The sequence below is a fragment of the Neoarius graeffei genome, chromosome 18, assembly GCF_027579695.1.
Source record: "Neoarius graeffei isolate fNeoGra1 chromosome 18, fNeoGra1.pri, whole genome shotgun sequence".
Lineage (NCBI taxonomy): Eukaryota > Metazoa > Chordata > Actinopteri > Siluriformes > Ariidae > Neoarius > Neoarius graeffei.
Window position 1 is genome coordinate 20,102,605 of NC_083586.1, and position 23,031 is coordinate 20,125,635.

At 44.3% G+C, this 23,031-nt stretch overlaps 1 protein-coding gene across 1 annotated transcript; it reads right to left on the reverse strand.

The window, feature by feature from the left end:
• Positions 1-13,900: 13,900 nt before the first annotated feature.
• On the reverse strand, positions 13,901-15,367 carry LOC132866638 (SCAN domain-containing protein 3-like). The gene has a single exon (XM_060899428.1). It carries the CDS (start codon positions 15,358-15,360, stop codon positions 13,954-13,956), a length of 1,407 nt encoding a protein of 468 aa, XP_060755411.1. The 5' UTR covers positions 15,361-15,367; the 3' UTR covers positions 13,901-13,953.
• Positions 15,368-23,031: the final 7,664 nt, after the last annotated feature.

Here is a 23,031-nt window from a genome sequence, read left to right on the forward strand (position 1 = left end):
AAGGCGGAAATATGGCGTTTGACCGACAAGATGGTGCTTGTTACAATCTGGATCGGCTGTGACGTCACATGCAAGATCTCTATAGGCTGCAAGTGCTCGTGCAATGTACAATAACCTGGTTGCATAAGTGTGCACACCTTTAAACTAATTCCCACTTGAATAACCTTTTGATTATTTTTATGCCATTCATTATTTTTGGGCAAGAGTCAATCAGTTTGTTACATCTTGACTTAGAAATATTTGTAATTATTTCTTGCAAAAGTATTCTAACTCTGTTAAATTGGCTGGGCATCTCCTGTGCACTGCCCTCTTCAGGTCACCCCACAGATTTTCAATTGGCTTTAGATCTGGACACTGGCTGGGCCATTCCATAGGGTGATGAAACGTCCCTGTTCTTCGGGGACAGTCCCCGTTTTTGGTGGCCTGTTCCCAGCTGGAGCTGTCTGGAAATGTCCCCATTTTTAACCATGACTGACAGACATCCCCCCCCCCCAAAATAAAAAGACCGAATCCCCCCCCCGATTGAAACATCCACCAGATTTCAACAGACGCCTCATGTATTGTTTTGTGGATCCCTTTAAGACGGGCTCAGGCTGTTAGCAGAAATGTTCTAGAACACCTCTGATGATAGCCTTTCTAGTATTTTGATTGGTGGGGCTGAGGAACAACTTTTTAGTGGAATACTAGAATCTTTGCCTAAACTAAAGTCATTAATTCAGTTTTGACAGATCACTTCATCCACTCCTGGACAGGTGAACCATAGTCTTTTCTTGTAGGCCTAAATGAAATTGTTTGTCACCTATGTTATTCAGTTTTGAAATGTGTCAGCTATGTTTTGCAATGTTTTATATGACATAACATTGCTTGTCCAGCTTGCCTGCGACCCTGTAGAACAGGATAAAGCAGCTAGAGATAATGAGATGAGATGAGAACATTGCTTGTCACACTGTATTGAGATGTAGTGGTTGACTGAACAAACCATAGCTTACTGCAGCCAATGCTAGCAGGAGAAAGCTCAGTGTAGCACCAATCAGTCAGCTGAAGTTGTTGCTAGATGTAGCGTTGCTGTAACAGAAATCCAGCTGAGGTAAAATTATAACAGTTCAACGGCATAAACTAACTTACACACAAATTGGTGTGTTATCCCACAGAGTAGGTGGCTGTGTAAAGCTGTAGGCTTATGGTAATGTTACCAAAGTGTCAGTAATTTGTATAATTTGTTGTGATATGTAGCAGACTATGCATTTTGATTAAGGTTGCTCATTTAAGCTAAGTCATCAATTCAGCTGTGGCTACAATTTAGGCTATGGAAGATCAAGAATCATTTGTATCCTCAATACTACTACTACTACTACTAATAATAATAATAATAATAATAATAATAAAATTATGTTAACATACCTTGAAATTGCTTTGATTGGAGTAAACCATTTATTTAAATTATGTTGTGTATTTTGTATATTTTTAAATACATTGTCCATTACTAGTGGCATACAGTGTCTTGCAAAAGTATTCATCCCTCTTGGTGTTTGTCCTGTTTTGTTGTGTTACAATCTGGAATTAAAATGGATTTTTGGGGGGTTCACACCATTTGATAACTGCTGGTGGGATAAAAAAAGAAAGTGGGAAACAAAAAGAAAGTTGTGAGCTGCCTACAACAACTAGAAAAGGACCATGCCATCAACTGATATCTGTACTACAGACTGTACCCTGGGGAAGCCATTCCTCTCATTTATGGACTCCCCAAGATTCACAAGGAAGGAGCTCCACATCAGCAGTATAAACTTGGTTGCCTATAACATTGTCAAACACCAAGCCACCATCCTGGCTCCTTTTGTCAGAAACATGCCACATCACATCAATAACTCCTAAGATTTTGCCACTAAAGCTGCAGACCTGAAGCTAGACTCAGATGAAACCATGGTTTCCTATGATGTCACTTCTCTTTTCACCTGCATTCCCACCACAGAAGCAGTCAAATCAGTTAGGAAATGACTTCAAGACAGCACCTTACTGGACACTCGTTTCAGGACTGCAATGTATGAATTTTAGCCAGAGAAGGCTGGTGGTTTGAAAGAGGAGTAAAAGAAGCCATCTTTGTCAACCTGGAATGACCATTACTGAACAGAGGAGGCGGTCTGAGACACCATTTACCTGCCACCTACAACATAGTCCTTGGCACACTTCCCAGAAAACTGAATACACATCCACACCAAGACTTAGGCCCTGTCCACATGGCAACGGATTCAGGTAAATCCGATACAATTGTTTATCGTTTCGGCCTGGTGTCCACATGGCACCGGCGTTTTGGGTGCCCCAAAACGCAATCTTTTGAGAACGGGTTCCAGAGTGGAAAGATCTGGCAACGTTGCCATTGCGAAGTCGTCTGGATGAGTAGAACGGATTTGTTTACGATGACGTCACAACCACATGACTGTGAGTGCTTCACGCCGGGTAGAAGTGTAACGAACTCGATGCGAGTTGTCAACAAATCCTATAACTTGGTTCATGAAACGCGCTTACAAAATATTTTCACTGTGAATATCTATTGTGTAATGGTGCAAAGTGAGAGAGAGAGAGAGAGAGAATAGCCCTTAGGGCAGAGTCAATCCCGCCAGCAAAAATAGGGAAAAAAGGAGCGATCTCACCTCTTCAGATGTTGGTTTAAGTCCTACAATACATTCCTCAAAAAGGGCGTAGAAGAACAAATTAATCCATCAACGTGTAGCATTCAATTTATTCCGGACCATTAAAGACGCCGCCTTCCGCGTAGAATCATATGTCATCCTCGCCGCCATATTGGATGGGTCAAAGCGGAGAATAAAGATGCCTCATTCATGTGCTGTGTTTAACTGTACCAACAGGTTTGCCGTCCAAACGAGATCACATGGGATTACCTTTCACAGGTGAGACTGGAAAAATACTTTTCATTGTATTTGGTCATTATAATGTAATTTTACGAACAGATTTTTCTGACTTTGTGGCTAATATGAAGTCTCGCGCATAATAGTTTGTGCGCATGTGTCCTTACTTCTTCTATTGTTCTGGTGTCTCCGAAGGGACCGTCTTACAGCGCCCCTAGAGGTGTGGCATGTGTATTGCATCGTTTTCAGCAAGCGTTGCGTTGCCATATGGACCTGATATTTTACTGATTGTTGCCCATTTGGACGCGATATATTTTTAAATAACATCTCGTTGCCGTTGTCGTGTGGATGTAGCCTCAATGACCCTGAGAGCTATGCCGGTTGGGACTTAGGTCCCTGGTAGGTTCAACCTTGAAGGATTGGTCGATGGGTAGAGACCAGATGAAGATCAGCCAGCCCTTTTTGACCCTCCAGTTAACTGGGGGTTAGGCATTAGGCTAATCACCTATTCCTGTAAAAAAATTATTGATTACCGAAACCTTGAGAAGCAGAGCAAATGGATCCACAGTTCGAGGCACTGAAATTGGACCTCACTTGAGTAAGGAGGAGGTGAGTGAACATGTGACATACTTGGGCCAAAGCCAGATAGAAGCCCAAGAACCGATGAAGCCAAGACTAGTTACTCCAAAGTTGCAACTAAGGATAGGTAACTGGAATGTGAAGACAATGCATGCTACAGGGAAGGCTGTGGAAGCAGCATGCGTGATGAGGGATATGAAGATGCAAATCATGGGAATCAGCGAGTGTCGATGGACAGGCTCTGGCCTAGTGGTACTCAGTACAGGTGAGACAGTATTGTACTCTGGGAGGAAGGACAACAAGCATGTATTTGGTGGAGCAATAATGATGGAAGCGAGAGCGAAAAGGGCACTGATACACTGGTCACCCATAAGTGAGAATATTATCAAGGCAAGGTTTTACTCAAAAAGTTCATTAAGTTTACCTTAATACATACGCACCAACAAATGACACGGAAGTGCAGGACAAGGACAGATTCTACGATCAGCTAGGGGAAGTGATTGACCAAGTTCAATGGCACAACATGTTGATCATAACAGGAGATATGAATGCAAAAGTAGGGAATAACCCAAATGGTTTGGAGAGAGTAATGGGTAGGCATGGCTTGGGCTCGGTTAAGAATGACAGTGGATGAAGGTTGATCGAGTTGTGTGATTTCAAGGGCAGTATTCACCTGAACATTATTTTCACATAAATATATATATAAACAGACATGGGTATCACCAGATGGTAAGGCAGCAAACCAGATCGACCACATACTAATCAACTGCAAGTTCAGAGCCTCTGTTCTTGACACCAGGGCACTTAGATCAGCCACCATAGGTAGCGATCATTATCTGGTAAGAACAACCATAAAGCTTAAACTTGGCTTCAACTTCCTTAGGAGAGAAAACATCAGGAACAAATTTGATACACAGCAGCTCATGGATGACAAGGTGAGGAAAAGGTTCAAAGTCCAGTTAAGGAACAGGTTCCAGGTCCTAACAACCAAAGAGAACGAGGTAAGGGGAGAAGAAGAAGATTTGGAACAGAAGAGTAAAATCCTGGAGAAAGTCTATGTTAAGACAGCAGAAGAGGTCATAGGTTACATAGGTTATAAGAAAACATGGAAGAAACCCTAGATAAGTTTGGAAACATGGTCTTTAATTTATCAAAGGAGAACCATTAAGCAGAAGATGTTGAATGCTAAATCAGATAGGCTGTAGAAGAAATGGCAGGCTGACTACTGGAGCAAGGACAAGGAGGTTAAGAAGCAGGTACGATGTGACAAACAGAAGTGGTTAGAGGAAGTTTTTCAAAACACTGAAACAGCTGCATGGAAACACATGAGGACACTTTACAACCTTACTAAAACCCTTTGCAATGAAAAACCTAAGCAAACCGTTGCAATAAGTGTCAAAAGAAGAAAGATTCTTCAAGATAAAGAGAGCAAGAACAAGAGTTGGCTGGAGCATTTCAACAATGTCTTGAATAGAGAGAGTCCGGGAAACCCGATTAGTGAGAATGACAGAGTGTTAACTGAAGTAATAGAAGAGATAGACATATCTCCTCTAAGACCCGCCATGCCTACTTAGATTAAAAGGTGCAGGCTATCTGCTGGTACCTCGTATAGTGAAGGCTACATCAGGGGGCAGAGCCTTTTCTTACAAAGCCCCACTGTTATGGAACAGCCTTCCAAGTAATGTTCGGGAATCAGACACAGTCTCAGCATTTAAGTCTAGGCTGAAAACATATCTGTTTAGTCAAGCCTTTTGTTAATGGTGTTTATGAGGTAAAGGAGTAGATCTGGAGGGTCCTCAGACATAGAGTGTTTTGGTAAACTGGGATGTATGGATGCTGTCAGTCCCCACTTGCTTGCTCACTCGAGTTTGTTGATGGTGTAGTGGCTGGCTGCTTTATGTCCCGGGGCTCCCTCATGCCTGTGTTACCTTCTGGCTCTCTCCTTTTAGTTATGCTGTCATAGTTAGTTGCCGGAGTCCCTGCTTGTACTCAGTGCAATATGTATACTGTTCCTACTTATTCAGGTGACATTGGGCATACCTAACAACCTGTGTTTTCTCTCGCCCCCCCAAAAAATCTGTCCCTCTGAGTTACATGTCAATCCTGAGATCGAGATGCTGACCTTTTCTGCTCCTCGGACCTGCCTGATCCATCTTGGTGCCCTGTGTCTGGTTGGAGTCTCATCACATCATTCCTGTGGAGGACAGCCCCATGTGGAGGCCCCAGGTGACATTGAGCATACCTAACCACCTGTGTTTTCTTTCCCTCCCCCCCCCACCCCAAATCTATCCCTCTGAGTTACATGGAGTCAACAGGAAATCTTTTGGTGGAGAGGGTGGAGACCTCGACTGGCTATCGTAGCCTGCAGGGAATCGGCCGTCAGACATTCTGTCGCATGTCCCAGACCCGGTGAAATGTAACTGAATTGTCTTGGCCAGCCCTAAGGGTCCCATCTGCATCTCATCATTGCTGAGGAGTGTGCTCCCATCACCCAATCAAGCATCCAGCCAGAGCAGGTCATGATATATTTTACCATATTAACATGCCATTGTTGTGTGTTATGCCTGATGTAAAGACTCTCGTCTCTGTGAGCCTACCACACAGATTTAATACTTGTCATTTTTAGGGCATACCTAACAACGTGTTTTCTTTCTCTCTCTCCCCCCCCCCCCAATCTGTCCCTCTGAGTTACATGTTGATCCTGGGATTGAGATGCTGGCCTCTTCTGCCCTTCGGACCTGCTTGATCCATCCTGGTGCCCTGTGTCTGGTCGGAGTTTTATCGCACCGCTCCTGTGAAGGACGGCCCCATGAGGACAGTTGAGGGTTATACCTGTTAAAACTGTTAATATTATAGTCAGGCTGTCTGTTGTTGCCCAAATGAGGATGGGTTCCCTTTTGAGTCTGGTTCCTCTCGAGGTTTCTTCCTCATGTCGTCTGAGGGAGTTTTTCCTTGCCACTGTCGCCACAGGCTTGCTCATTGGGGATAGATTAGGGATAAAATTAGCTCATGTTTCAAGTCGTTCAAATTCTGTAAAGCTGCTTTGCGACAATGTTTATTGTTAAAAGCGCTATACAAATAAACTTGATTTGATTTGATATCTGCACCAACTAGAAGTTAGATAAGGGGAGCTATCAATAGCTTAAGGAATGGCAAATCATTAGGAGTGGACAGAATACCCGCGGAGTTTCTAAAAGCTGACATCAAGTTTGCAACCACAGTGGTCAAAGATATAACAGATATTGTCTGGACAGAGGAGCAAGTACCATCTAAATCAGGGATGGGCAACTTGCATGATAAAGAGGGCCACAATTTTTCATCACTACCATCAGAGGGCCACATGACCGTGCACTTCAACTAATCAGATATGAGAGAAGTTACAAAAGAATTTTAAATAAGAACAAAATATTTATATATTCTTATGTCTGTATGTTTATAGACCCCTTCGCAGTAAACGTCATTCATACATAAGCGGAAATTGCGCGCGCAGCCTGGACCCAAAAAAGACTCAGAAATGCCTAGTTGTTGTGTTTTCGGGTGTCAGAATCGTAGCAGTGATGGGGTTAAAATGTTCAGAATTCCAGCAGGATCTCACCCATTCTAAAAAAAATCGCGACGTCTATGACTACAAGCCATCAAACGTGTAGACTGGGATGAAAGCACCATCAAAAACGCGCGGGTTTGCAGCGCCCACTTCATCACAGGTAAGATCAGGCTATTTATTAAATCTTTCTTTTTTATTCTTTCTAGTCTTCGTTTATTGATGTAGCAAAATACTTTGGTAGCGTTTGTCTGATTAGCTGGGTCATAGTTACACAATGTAATGAATATTGTTAGCATGTTAACTTAGCTTTGCATGCAATTTTGTTTTTAGGAGAGGTCTCGCTTGACTCAAGCAGTCCAGATTTTGTGCCATCATTATTTGTGTATGCCGAAAATCACAATTTTAAAGCAAGGATGGAAAGGTAAAATTTTGTGCCCTCACTCTAAATGCCAACTTACGTTGACTGCTCAAACCTAGCTCCCGCCCCGTTCAGTTTCATTTCTGCTCACTGCCTCTCGCTTTTTACGCAGCTCTGATTTCTCTTAGCTGCACTCTTTACACTATCATTCCTTTCATGCCATTCCCTCCTGCAAATTGTTGTTTAGTGTTGGTGTTTGCTGTTGTAGCTAAAGCCACATTGCCATCACATCACTGGCGTAATTTGATTAAAACAAAATGAATATGAATGTCCCATTGTTAATCAAGTTGTACATGCCCGCACATAACATAATCATATGCGTCTAAAGACTTGTAGGCACGAAGTTTTTCGTGGGTGTACACTGAAGTCTTGTCAATAAGGTACGAGTATATATCTGGCCATTGTATACCAGGGAACTTACTAACATCGTCCGTCCACTCTTTAATTAAATGCGGATCCGGTAGGGGATGTCCACTTGTTAGAGTTAACTTATTTATGTAGCATTCTCGATCTTGTAACGACAATTGTTTTGGATAATCTGACAGCTCATAATGCCGGTCTATGGGCAGCGCCATTGTTTCTGGGTCCAGGCTGCGCGCGCATCCTGGCAACGGTCGGTTTGTTTACAAACATGCGAAGGGGTCTATTGAACCAACATACATTTATTTAATATTTTCCACACTGAAATGCATTTTTAACATAATGCTCATCTTGTTAAATGACAAACACAAGTTTGTTTTAAAAGAAACAAAGTGCAAAGGGCTCACATTCAATGAGGCACAAAACTAAAAAAAGCAGCCCAACATTAAGTGCAACTTATTGAGATACTTGTGGTTTTGCCTGCTGGCGCACAATAGACTGGATATCAATATCAATCTTTGTGCATTCAATCTGCATCAAATCATCCGTGAATCTGTTCCTCTCTTTTGACTTAATGTGCTTCATTGTTGAAAAGCTGCTCTCACAAATGTAAGTGCTCCCAAACATCCTGGCCATTGACAGAGCAAAATCTCTGAGGAGTGGAAAACGTGCCTCTGGTAGCAGTCTCTAAAATGAAATTCCCCTCTCATTGCGCTTTGCTTGAAAATACGGATCTGACTGCAACTCGCAGAGTTCGAGCTGCAGTTCTGATGGTTGCTTGCTGACAGCAGCAGAGACGGGGACCGTGAATAGCGTAATTCGTGGTTTCATCACATGAAAATCTTGGAAACGATTGTTAAACTGCTCCTGCAATTTTTCGATGTCAGCCCTATACTTCTGAAGTAGTTTCTCGCACCTGGGGTTATCTTTTCGCATCTCTTCACAAGCGGGAAAGTGAGCCAAATTTGGACGATGGGAAGAAAATCCTTCTATGAATAGGTCGAGTTTACACTGGAATGCGGTTATGTGTGCCTACAGATCGCAAACAGTTTGGTCTCTCCCCTGCAAGTGTGTGTTAAGGTGGTTGAGATGCGAGGTGATGTCTGTCAGAAAGGCCATGTCGCAAATAAACTGTGTGTCTTTGAGTTTTCTGCAGTAGGTGCTTGTATCACCACTAACACTGTTCTCCAAGAACACGGGTAATTCAGAGCGCAGCGCAAAAAAACGCTCCAGACACTTCCCTCGACTCATCCATCTGATCTCAGTGTGCATTTGTAAATCCCCATACATGGCGTCCACTTCATCCAAAAAGGCAATGAACCTCCTGTGACAAAGGTACCTGTTCCCCCCTCTGATGAGATTTGTTACTTTGGTCACTAAATCCATAACGTGGCTAAAGTTCAGTGTCTTCGTGCAGAGGGCTTCCTGGAGAGATAAAATGCATGGCATGTTAAAAAAAATATTTTTGTCCTGCCATGTCAAACTCAGGCCTACATCTCACAGTTAATATGAGGCTACTCACCTGATGTATGATACAGTGCAGTATAGGGCAGTTTACCCCGCTCTGTCGGAGGAGCCCTGCGAAACCTCTGTGTCTTCCCTGCATCGCGGGTGCACCATCCGTAACAACAGTTGACAGCTTGTCAAAGCCACCATATCCACTTGCAACATTGTCAATGGCGTTGAATATATCGGTGCCCTTAGTCGTATCATGCAGAGAAACCAATTTTAATAGCTCCTCGTGCACTTCAAATGAACTGTCAATAGTTCTCCTAAAAATCAGTAACTGGCTAACATCCATCACATCTGTACTCTCATCCAAAGCCAAGGAGAAGTACTTGCAGTCATGCATGACTTTTCTCAGCTTAATTTCGACATGATCGTGAATGTCAAAAATTCTGCGCGTCACTGTGTGTCAGGACAAAGAGACCGTTTCAAAGTGTTTAACCATCTTATCGCCACCAAAAGCTTTGGCCATTTCCACGGCGCACACCTTGACAATTTCCCCATCTGACAATGTCTTCTTTGCTTTGGCAAGCTCAAGTGAAACAGCATAAGAGGCTTTGAGTGCTGATTCCTGTGTAGTTGTGGCTCTGTTGTTGGTTTACTTTTGATTTGAGGTCGGCTACAACAGCGGCCCTTGCAGCTCCAGTGTACTTTTCATATTTAACTTTGTGCAAGGTGTTGTAGTGGCGACTTAAGTTGAAATCTTTCATGACTGCTATGGTTTCTAAGCAAACCAGACACATGGGTTTGCCTTTGAATTCTATGAAGAGATAATCTGCTTCCCATCTTGACTGAAAGGTATGGTTTTCTTGATCGAGTTGTCTTTTTTTTGCACTCTCTCTTGCCTCTCTTCCTCGCTGAAGGGGGTAAGGCCCAGGGCCCCGATATTGTTTGCATAGGAAGCGCCCTCTATTGGTCAACAGTGTAATTACAACTGTAAAAAAAAAGGCTGCAGTTAATTTTTTTTCCTGATAATTAATAAATGATCTACGGGCCGCACTGAGTAAGGAGGCGGGCCGCATGCAGGCCGCCAGTTGCCCATCCCTGATCTAAATGGAAAAGTGGGCTGATTTTTCGGCTTCCCAAAAAGGGGACCCTTCATCATTGCTAGAACCAGTGAGGAATTATCCTTCTTCCTATTGTCAGCAAGGTGTTGAGCAGCATTACAATCAGCAGGATGCGTGAGGGATCAGAGGCTAAGCTTCGGAAGGAACAGGCCGCAGATCTTCGTGGGCGGGGAACTACAGAACACATCTTCACATTGAGGACCATCATCGAGCAATTGATAGAATGGCAGTCATTGCTATATGTCCACTTTGTCAAGTTTGAAAAAGCCTTTGATTCTATCCATAGAGAGAGCCTTTGGGTTATCATGAAGAGTTATGGAATACCACCTAAAATCATTAACAGAAAAGTAATGATTCAATTGAAAATATATTGGGAAGTTTAAAGACTATTAAAATGTTCAGTGTTACTGATGAATGGTAAGATTGAAATTTACAGCTGATGCTCCACTGATGAAGCTGTAAACCTCAGTCATACTTGTATACAATGAGTATTCATTGAGCCAAAACTTTTATGTTACGTGTTAAAAATTAAAAATGAAAGTGTGTAAATGAAAAAGACAAAACTGTGCACTTTATTCAATTTAAAATGCTTCTTAAATGATAAAAAAATACATTTTTTGATTTAACATTACAAAAAGGAATGTAAAAAAATATAAAGTACTTCAAAGATTAAAAAAAGTTTTGATATTTGTTTTAAACAAAGACCTTATTTTAATCAATTGTGTGATACAGCATATCTGGCTTTCTCTTATCGACTATTTCAATATTCCTTGAAACTCCATGGCTTCATATTGTATTGTCTAGGTGATACCATGTTGTAATTGTCTTGCAGGATTTCATTTGCATAGAAGAAATAACTAGTGATTATTATTCTCATCTCATCTCATTATCTCTAGCCGCTTTATCCTGCTCTACAGGGTCGCAGGCAAGCTGGAGCCTATCCCAGCTGACTACGGGCGAAAGGCGGGGTACACCCTGGACAAGTCGCCAGGTCATCACAGGGCTGACACATAGACAGACAACCATTCACACTCACATTCACACCTACGGTCAATTTAGAGTCACCAGTTAACCTAACCTGCATGTCTTTGGACTGTGGGGGAAACCGGAGCACCCGGAGGAAACCCATGCGGACACGGGGAGAACATTCAAACTCCGAACAGAAAGGCCATCACCGGCCACGGGGCTCGAACCCGGACCTTCTTGCTGTGAGGCGACAGCGCTAACCACTACACCACCGTGCTGCCTGTGATTATTATTATTATCATCATCACCACCACTGTTGTTATTCACTGTTGTGTTGGTGGAATCTGCGATGCCATGTTCTGCACTGCGCTGTGAGGTGAGTCGTGCATGTAACCTGATTTAATCTGAACCACTGAGTGAGTCGTCTTTTTTTTTTTTTCAACATTTAAGAGTGCACAATACTCATTTTCATTATGGTCTGTACAGTAAGGTGCACAGTGAGTATACAATACATGAAGAAAGAACAATAAGATAAAGGAGGTAAAGTGTCTTCAGTGATTTAGTACTCAGTGTGTCTCATGCATGACACACATCACTGGCAACCCCAGGTTTCAGAAAAAAAAACGTCATTTCCTGTTTAAGTCCTATTTATTTATTTTAAAAAAAGGAACACACACAAGTTGCTTTTAGAAACTGTATCTGTGATTTCTGATAATAAAAAGGAAAACAGCTTGTCCCTCCTGTCTACATTTTGAAACTATAAGCAAATTACAATTTATGTTTTATTTTTAAATTTTCTATTGATGTAATATATAGTGCAAAGGTGAGTAATGGATAGTTACCTGTTGTTTCTGACCAGGTGGGTGGAGCACAGAAGCACGGCAGGCCAGAACTGAGTTCTCAAAAACTCTTTTTTTTTTTTTTTTTAGCTTTTCACACTCTCCCAGCCACACACACACACACACACACACACACACACACACAAGTGTTCTGGTTGGGGAGAGAACTCCCTTTCTCTGCTCTCTCTCTCCTTTTAAAGGGTGCGGTCACTGGGGAAGACACATAAACACAGGTTAATTCCCATCAGGTGCAATGATTCCACCACTTACCTTCCCTGACTCCACCCTCCATTCACAGACCGACACTTGGCCATGCCCCCGCTGCCACATACCTCCACAGCCCGACTCAGGCTGGGGCGCCGTCCGGCCTGTAGCCGACTCCCCCAGTTAGCGGGCTGGTGACGTCCAAATAATTAGGTATAAACCTACGATAGTAGCCGGCCAGCCCCAGGAACTGTCTCACCCCCTTTTTGGTCTTGGGCCTCGGGCAGGCCGCAATCGCTGCTGTCTTATTAATTTGGGGACGCACCTGCCCATTGCCCAAGTGGAAACCCAGATACCGTACTCCCACCCACCCAATCGCACACTTCTTCGGGTTGGCTGTGAGACCCGCTCGCCTCAGTGACCTAAGGACGGCCCTTAGGTGTTCCAAGTGCCACGGCCAGTCATTACTGTAAATAATAATGTCGTCCAAGTAGGCGGCCGCGTAGGTGGCGTGGGGGCGGAGGACCCTATCCATAAGCTGCTGGAACATAGCGGGTTCCCCAAACAGCCCAAAAGGAAGTGTGACGAACTGGTGTAAGCCAAATGGCATGGAAAAGGCCGTTTTCTCTCAGGATAGTGGCGTCAAGGGGATCTGCCAATATCCCTTTGTCAAATCCAGTGTCGAAAAAAAAAGAGCCATGCCTAGTCGATCGAGCAACTCTTCAATACGAGGCATTGGGTATGCATCAAATTAAGACACTGAGTTGACTTTTCTATAGTCCACACAGAACCGGACCGACCCGTCGGCCTTGGGAACCAAGACCACTGGGCTGCTCCAGTCGCTGTGGGACTCCTTGACGATGCCCATTTCAAGCACGGCCTCAAGTTCTTCCCGAACCACCTTTTTTTTGTGTTTGGGCAGTCTGTAAGGGCAGCTGTGCACTACTACCCCCGGGGGCGTCTCACTGTGGTGTTCTATGAGGTGGGTGCGGCCAGGCAGTGGCGAGAACACGTCAGAAAATTCTGTATGCAACTGGGCAACCTCCGTGAGCTGGGTCGGGGAGAGGTGGTCTCCACAGGGGACCGGAGCAGTGGGCGATGTCAATTGTCTTTTTTGAACCTCTGACCCCAGCTCCGCCTTCTCCGGAACCACCAACACCAACGCCACGGGGACCTCCTCGTTCCAAAGTTTTAGTAGATTGAGGTGGTAAATCTGTAACGCCCCACCCCTGTCCATTCGTCTCACCTCATAGTCCAGTGGTTCTCAACCTTTTTGGGGTCCTGGACCCCCTGCATATTTTTGATCGACCCTGAGGACCCCGCCCCCCCCCACCAGATTGATGATTCCCTCAGCGTCGCGGTTGTTGGCCCTCAGCCACCGCCAGCAGGCATCCCGGAGTTGCTGGCCAAACATAAGTATGAAATCTCAATGAATATAATATATAATTAAGCAATAATATAATATAATAATTATGTAATTAAGTCTTGGTTTTATCTGTAGAGGCAGATGGGGTGTGTGTGTGTGTGTGTGTTATCAAAGCAAAGCATCCTCACTTCTGTTTTTGTGTCACTTGGGTGTGGTGTAGTGAGGTGTGCTGTGTAACTGTTAGTGAGACACTTGCACTTGTCTGCCACTCATGAGTTTCTGTAACCTGGGTTGAATAGTGGCAACAGCTGTAATGATACTTCTCTCCAGTTGAAGTCTGTTCCTGTGTTTGGTCTTTATGTGTGTCAGAGCTGAGAAAGTGACCTCACACAAGTATGTCGGCCCAAATGGCTGCAACTGGTAGAGAGCCTCTTTTGCAAGCTCTGGGTACTCTTTCTCCACACAGCACCAAAACTGTGTCAGCGATGTCTCTGAAAACTTCAGTCTGAAGCCACTGTCTGAAGACAGGTCAGTGAGGCTCTCATGGAGTTGCTCTGGTGCTGTATCCATGCTGCTGTGCATGAACGGCCTGCGTATCCAGTCAAGTCTAGTACACATGTCCTCAATGTCTGGGAAGTAGGATTCAAACTCAGCTGTCAGTTTGGCCAGGTGCATTTTTACAGTTTTCAAAATGTTCTGCTTCATGTTCTGTTTCATGTCAGCTATCCAAGAGTTAAGCTGAGGGAAATTACTGACATCCCCCTTTTCACACCTTCTCAACCAGAGGTCAGTTTTCCTCATGAATGCTGAAACTTTATCATACATCTGAAGAACAGTTTTGTCATTACCTTGCAAGCTTGTGTTCAACTCATTCAGACGGCCAAAAACATCAGTGAGGTAAGCCAGGTGAGCCAACCAGGTCTGGTCTTCAAGTTGAGCAGCCAGAGGATGTCCATGCTCTGAGAGGAAATCGTGCACCTGCTCTCTCAGTTCAAATAGTCTCTGTAGTGCTTTCCCCCTTGATAGCCAACGTACGTCTGTATGTAGCAGCAGCTGATGATGGTCACTGCCCATTTCCTCGCACAGCTTGTGGAACAGTCTTGAATTGAGAGGTCGTGATTTAATGAAGTTAATCACTTTCACAGCGTCTGTCAAAACACTGTCCAGTTCTGGGCTCATGCGTTTGGAAGCCAATGCTTCTCTGTGAATTATGCAGTGCATGCCTTGGATATCGGGGTTTACCTGCCTGATGCGAGAGACAAGTCCGCGGTGCCGACCTGTTATAGACGCTGCCCCGTCTGTGCATACATGCGAGCAGCACTTCCAGTCCAACTCATGCTCTGTGAAAAAAACAATCAAATTAAAAATGTCCTCACCCGTGGTTTTATCGGGTAGTGGCTTGCAGAAGACGATGTGTTCAACTATATCGTTGACTGTGTCATCTTTGAAACGAGCAAACATGATCAACTGGGCTTCTCCATTCACGTCAGTAGACTCGTCTAACTGTAGCACAAAAGATCCCGCTCCTTTCAGTTTGTCGGTCACCTGCTGAACAATGTCACCAGCCATCTCATCCACCCTGCGGCATATAGTGTCGTTAGACAGCGGTACTGACCGGATTGCATCCGCGGCTTTTTTATCCACCATGGTTTCAGCTAGGATAGGTTCAGCTGGTGCAATTAGCTCCTCGGCAATCATGTACGGCTTTTTAGCTTTGGTGACAAGCAAAGCTACCTGGTAAGAAGCTTGGAGGGAAGTTGCTGAAGTCTGACTTGCGGCGCGCATGTGATTTTGCACCCCCTTGAACTCGGACAATTTTCGCGTGAAAAAGTCTTGCCCACTGATGATTGATGCCTGGTGCTCAGATGCCGCTGCATGTGTGCCGGTTTCATGGCATGGTTAGAAAGCACCTCTCCACATAAAAAACACAGAGGCTGCTGAGGGTCCGAATCAGTTGCAGTAAATCCCAACATGATGTATTCTTCTTTATACAATCTCTTTTTGCTCTCTGTTTTCTTTTTCTTTTCCGATAGCCCAGAGTCTGCTTCGTCCGAAACAAGCAGTCTCTTTTTTAATTTGAGCCACCTCTCCATCTTGTCAATTTCAAACGTCTCTTCTTTTTCTTCTTCTTCTTCTTCGTGTAACTGTGCTTATCATCTGCTTTGTTTGTAACATTAGCTTAATTTTGAGCGCCAACTGGAACCTTGCAAGTTAATGAGTTTTACCACATCAGCTTCCTGCAAATATTTTTATATATCTTATATTTTATATATTATACAACTCTGTAGTTTAGCGAGATAAAGGTCTCAGTCACATATTAGCAAAATTTTTATTTTTTTTAAAGATAATTTTATTTTCACGGACCCCTTGCAATTACACCACGGACCACTAGGGGTCCGCAGACCCCCGGTTGAGAATCACTGTGTCGACATCCCCGACTCGCCATGTGACCTCAAAGGGTCCTTGCCACCTGGTGATCAATTTGGAGCTCGACGTGGGCAACAACACAAGTACTTTATCTCCCGGTGTAAATTCCCTAAGGTGCGTGCCCCTGTCGTACAGATAGACTTGATGTTCTTGGGCCTGCTGCAAATTCTCTTGGGTTAGGTGCATGAGTGTGTGGAGTTTGGCGCGCAGGTCGATAATGTATTGAATTTCGTTTTTGCTGGTCGAAGGTCCCTCCTCCCAATTTTCCTGTAGCACATCCAGAATGCCATGCGGCTTATGCCTGTATAATAATTCGAATGGGGAGAAGCCCGTGGAGGCTTGTGGGACCTCTCGCACTGCGAATAACAGGGGCCCGAGCCATTTATCCCAGTTGCGTGCATCTTAGATTACAAATTTTCTAATTATGTTTTTGAGGGTGCGATTAAACCATTCGACTAAGCCATCCATTTGTGGGTGACAAACGCTGGTGCGGATAGGCTTAATTCCCAGTAACCCATACAATTCGCGCAGTGTGCGTGACATAAACGTAGTGCCTTGATCAGTCAGAATCTCTTTGGGGATTCCGACTCGGGAGATGATGCAGAAGAGTGCTTCTGCAATAATATGTGCTGAGATATTGCGAAGAGGCACTGCTTCCGGATATCGCGTTGCATAGTCCACCAGAACTAAAATAAAGCGATATCCTCGTGTTGACCGATCTAATGGCCCAACGAGATCCATCCCAATTCTTTCAAATGGGGTCTCAATTAATGGCAGATGGCGCAAAGGCGCTTTTGGAATGGCCGCGGGATTTACTAACTGGCATTTGCGGCACGCCGTACACCACCTACGGTACGGACATTGCCGCGAATCCCTGGCCAATAGAACCGGGCCATTATTCGGGCTAGTGTCTTATCCTGCCCCAAGTGTCCAGCCATGGGATTAAAGTGAGCCGCCTGGAATATAAATTCCCGGCAGCTCTTCGGGATTAAAAGCTGTGTTATTTGTTCCTTAGTCTGAGTGTCCTGCGTCACTCAGTATAATCTATCCTTAATAATGGAAAAATAGGGGAAAGACCAAGTTATGTGCCGCTAAAGACAAGGGGAGATTAGCACTATTATGGATTGACTGGTATCATTTGTCATTCTCTTTATCTCAGCTATCTAAAATTCACTTACCCCCCACAAGGATCCCTTTCTGGGTCAGGATAGAAGAGCAGCTAGTGTATCCTTTTTCGGTGGAGGTCTTTCTTTCACAGACTGATAGGCCGGTCCCCTCCCAAGACCCGGTACTGGCATTTGCCAGAGAGTCGTGGAAAATTGCACATCAAATAACAAAAACCAATCCATATTTATCAAGTAGATCCTCCATATGGCACAACAAGAAACTGTTAATAGAAAAGAAGAGTTTCTTTTGGGATAAATGGATTAGGTCTGGTATTCATGTTCTCGAGGATGTGATGGGAGATGTTGGGTTCAGATCATTTGATCTCAATGGCAAGCTATGAGTGGGTCACCTATAAAGTGGCAGGGAGGGAAGATATATTCAACGAAGTATGGGGCCCTTTTCTAGCTCAATTGCAGGACATGAATGAATGATATTACCTACTTCTGCATAATGCTTTTTATGGTTCAGGTACAGTTTGTGTATATGATGTAGACTTCCTAGGGTGTTGTGTTTTTGTTTTTTGGATTTATGTATTTCTTAGTATTTGTCTGACCAAAACATCAATTAAAAAAAAGGAAAAATAGGGGAAGGATGGGGTGGCATTTGGCTGGAGAGTTTGACCATCGATTACTCTCACTTGGTCAAACGCATGCTGCAGAGTCTTGTCTCGCGACTGCTCTAACGGGAAATCTGCGAGGGAATCCCCGAGAGAGGGAGGAGCCTGTGGCTCCTCACTCTGATGCAGTGATGTAGATGGCTCTGTGACAGCTGCTCCCACCAATGCCACTCCGGGACCTCCCCCCGCTGAACTATGGCAGGCCCCACTGTTCACTAAATGCATCATTAATTCCCGAAATCCCGGCCAATCAGTCCCCAAAATTATCGAGTGGGTAAGGCGAGGATTAACCGCCGCTTTTACTCTAAATTTTTCCCCTCAAAATAGAATGTGGACCAACAATAAAGGGTAGTTGTGAACATCCCCATGCACACACAACACCTTCACCAATTGTGCTCTTCCCAATGCCTTGTCTTGCACCAGGCTTTGGTGGATTGAGGTCTGATTACAACCGGAGTCCACCAAAGCCTGATACGTATCCCCTTGGATACTCAGCGGTCTGCGATATGCTCCGGCCCGATCAAGGGCGGTCCCTGGAGTGTCGGGGATCCAAACCACTGTGCCCACCTCCATCGCCGAGCACTGATGCTGGAGGTGCCCTGGTTCCCCGCAGCACCAGCATACCGGCCCAGGCTCTCTCCCTGCACAGGTCTTCCGGAGATCACTCACCTGGGGGGGGGAGACAGAGACAAGGAAGTAGGAAACGGTAGGGCACCACGGGTGTGGCGGGCCGGCTGGGGTGGAGCCGGCCTCTGCCTCCGCGGTGGGGGAATGGGGCGAGGACAAGGAACAGAGGGAGAGGGAGAGAGAGAAGAGAGGGGAGACATGCTGTCCTGCCATCAGAACGGCCACCATATGGTCCTCCACCAGCTCGATGGCCTGATCCAGCGATGCCGGGCGATGGCACTGGACCCACTCCGCTGTTCCTGCCGGAAGTCGGGCGACGAATTGTTCCAGCGCCACCAGATTGATGATTCCCTCAGCGTCGCAGTTGTTGGCCCTCAGCCACCGCCAGCAGGCATCCTGGAGTTGCTGGCCAAATGCGAACGGCTGGCCGACCTCCTCCAGGCACAGCGCGCGGAAGCGCTGCTGTTGCTGTTCCGGGGTGCGACCCACGCGTTGGAGGATGGTCCTGCGGAGGTCTGCGTAGACCAGCCGGCTGTCGGCAGGGAGCTGTAGCGCGGCCAGCTGCGCCTCACCCGTTAGCAGGAGAAGGAGGCATGCCGCGCGCTGTTCCACCGGCCAACGCCACGCCTCTGCTGCCTGCTCAAAAAGAGCGAGGAAGGCTTCGGGATCGTCATGCGGACCCATCTTCGTTAGGGTGAGGTGGGGAGGGTCCACGGTGGTGGTGATCGGGGACCCTGCTGACACGAGCAGGTGCCGGAACTCCTGGCGATCTTCCTGTTGCTCCAGCACCAGGGCTTCGAACTGTTGTTCCTGCTCCTTCTGGAGGGCGATCAGCGCCTGGTGCTGGCTCTGTTGGGTCGTGGTAAGGGCATGGACCAGGTCCTTGAAGGGGGAGGACTCCATGTGGCCGTTCCCTTCTGCACTCCTTCCCGGGTTTCAGCACCACTGTTGTATCTGACCAGGTGGGTGGAGCACAGAAGCACGGCAGGCCAGAACTGAGTTCTCAAAAACTCTTTTTATTTTTTTAGCTTTTCACACTCTCCCAGCCACACACATGCACACACAAGTGTTCTAGTTGGGGAGAGAGCTCCCTTTCTCTGCTCTCTCTCTCCTTTTAAAGGGCGTGGTCACTGGGGAAGACACACAAACAGGTTAATTCCCATCAGGTGCAATGATTCCACCACTCACCTTCCCTGACTCTGCCCTCCATTCACAGACCGATGCTTGGCCACGCCCCTGCTGCCACATTACCTTAATTTATTTTTTCACAAATTGTTTGATCAATATATTGACCAATCAATAAAAAAAATAAAAAATATAAAAACCACACACACCTCACTGCCATGCTGTCAGTCTCCAGTAAGTAACAAGTTACACCTGCAGCGCATTAGTATGTATGTATGTATGTATGTATGTATGTATGTATGTATGTATGACATACTTTCCCTGTGTGACGTATTGCCTGCATTATACAGAGATGGGAAATAAACAATCCACACAAACTCCTTCCTCACCAGGTAAGTTTGATTTTTTTCAAGAAAATTTTGAAAGTTTTATGCTGTTTTCCTCAGTAAGCATTTGAGTTCAAAAGGGAAACTAAACATCAACTCACAGAGACATAAGAGTCAAATGAAACTGATTTAAACAAGTATTTCATAAACATGGTCCTGGAGTATGTCTCAAATCAAACTCATTTTTGAATTTTTTTGATAATAAAAAAAAAATATATATGTATATAAATAAACAACTCTGATTCCAAAAAAGTTGGGACAAAGTACAAATTGTAAATAAAAATGGAATGCAATAATTTACAAATCTCAAAAACTGATAATGTATTCACAATAGAACATAGACAACATATCAAATGTCGAAAGTGAGACATTTTGAAATTTCATGCCAAATATCGGCTCATTTGAAATTTCATGACAGCAACACATCTCAAAAAAGTTGGGACAGGGGCAATAAGAGGCTGGAAAAGTTAAAGGTACAAAAAAGGAACAGCTGGAGGACCAAATTGCAACTCATTAGGTCAATTGGCAATAGGTCATTAACATGACTGAGTATAAAAAGAGCATCTTGGAGTGGCAGCAGCTCTCAGAAGTAAAGATGGGAAGAGGATCACCAATCCCTAATTATGCGCCGACAAATAGTGGAGCAATATCAGAAAGGAGTTCGACAGTGTAAAATTGCAAAGAGTTTGAACATATATCATCATCCACAGTGCATAATATCATCAAAATATTCAGAGAATCTGGAAGAATCTCTGTGCGTAAGGGTCAAGGCCGGAAAACCATACTGGGTGCCCGTGATCTTCGGGCCCTTAGACGGCACTGCATCACATACAGGCATGCTTCTTTATTGGAAATCACAAAATGGGCTCAGGAATATTTCCAGAGAACATTATCTGTGAACACAATTCACCGTGCCATCCGCCATTGCCAACTAAAACTCTATATTTCAAAGAAGAAACCGTATCTAAACATGATCCAGAAGTGCAGATGTCTTCTCTGGGCCAAGGCTCAGCCTGCAGTCCAGATCTGTCACCCATAGAAAACAGTTGGCGCATCATAAAACGGAAGATACGACAAAAAAGACCTAAGACAGTTGAGCAACTAGAATTCTCCATTAGACAAGAATGGGTTAACACTCCTATCCCTAAACTTGAGCAACTTGTCTCCTCAGTCCCCAGACGTTGACAGACTGTTGTAAAGAGAAAAGGGGATGTCTCACAGTGGTAAACATGGCCTTGTCCAAACTTTTTTGAGATGTGTTGTCATGAAATTTAAAATCACCTAATTTTTCTCTTTAAATGATACATTTTCTCAGTTTAAACATTTGATATGTCATCATATGTTCTATTCCAAATAAAATATGGAATTTTGAAACTTCCACATCATTGCATTCCGTTTTTATTTACAATTTGTACTTTGTCCCAACTTTTTTGGAATTGGGGTTGGGTATATTTTATATATATATATATATATATATATATATATATATATATATATATATACACACACACAGTGCTCAGCGTAAATGAGTACACCCCCTTTGAAAAGTAACATTTTAAACAATATCTCAATGAACACAAACAATTTCCAAAATGTTGACAAGACAAAGTTTAATATAATATTTGTTTAACTTATAACGTGAAAGTAAGGTTAATAATATAACTTAGATTACACATTTTTTCAGTTTCACTCAGATTAGGGTGGTGCAAAAATGAGTACACCCCACAACAAAAACTACTACATCTAGTACTTTGTATGGCTTCCATGATTTTTAATGACAGCACCAAGTCTTCTAGGCATGGAATGAACAAGTTGGCGACATTTTGCAGCATCGATCTTTTTCCATTCTTCAACAATGACCTCTTTTAGTGACTGGATGCTGGATGGAGAGTGATGCTCAACTTGTCTCTTCAGAATTCCCCATAGGTGTTCGATTGGGTTCAGATCAGGAGACATACTGTACTTGGCCACCAAATCACTTTCACCCTGTTCTTCTTCAGAAATCCAACAGTGGCCTTAGATGTGTGTTTAGTCATGTTGGAAAAGTGCACAACAACCAAGGGCACGGAGTGATGGTAGCATCTTCTCTTTCAGTATAGAGCAATACATCTGTGAATTCATGATGCCATCAGTGAACTGCAGCTCCCCGACACCAGCAGCACTCATGCAGCCCCACATAAGGACACTGCCACTACCATGTTTCACTGTAGGCACCATGCATTTTTCTTTGTATTCCTCACCTTTGCGATGCCATACAGTTTTGAAGCCATCAGTTCCAAAAACATTTATCTTGGTCTCATCACTCCAGAGTATAGAGTCCCAGTAGTCTTCATCTTTGTCAGCATGGGCCCTGGCAAACTTTAGGCGGGCTTTTTTGTGCCTGGGCTTTAGGAGAGCTTCTTTTGTGGACAACATCTATGCATGCCATTCCTCTGCAGTGTACGCCGTATTGTGTCACAGGAAATAGTCACCCCAGTTTGGCTTTCTACTTCTTTAGATAACTGCAGTGAACTTGCATGCCGATTTTCTTCAACCCTTCTCATCAGAAGACGCTCCTGTCGAGGTGTTAACTTCCATGGATGACCTGGACATCTCTGTGAGATGGTTGCAGTTCCATCTTTCTTAAATTTTTGCACCACTTTTGCTACAGTATTCTGACTCATAAGTAAAGTTTTGCTGATCTTCTTGTAGCCTTCACCTTTGTGGTGTAAAGAAATTATGTTCTTTGGGGAATTCTGAAGAGACAAGTTGAGCATCACTCTCCATCCAGTCACTAAAAGAGGTCATTGTTGAAGAATGGAAAAAGATTGATGTTGCAAAATGTTACCAACTTGTTCATTCCATGCCTAGAAGACTTGGTACTGTCATTAAGAATCATGGAGGCCATACAAAGTACTAGATGTAGTCGTTTTTGTTGTGGGGTGTACTCATTTTTGCACCACCCTAATTTGAGTAAAACTGAAAAATGTG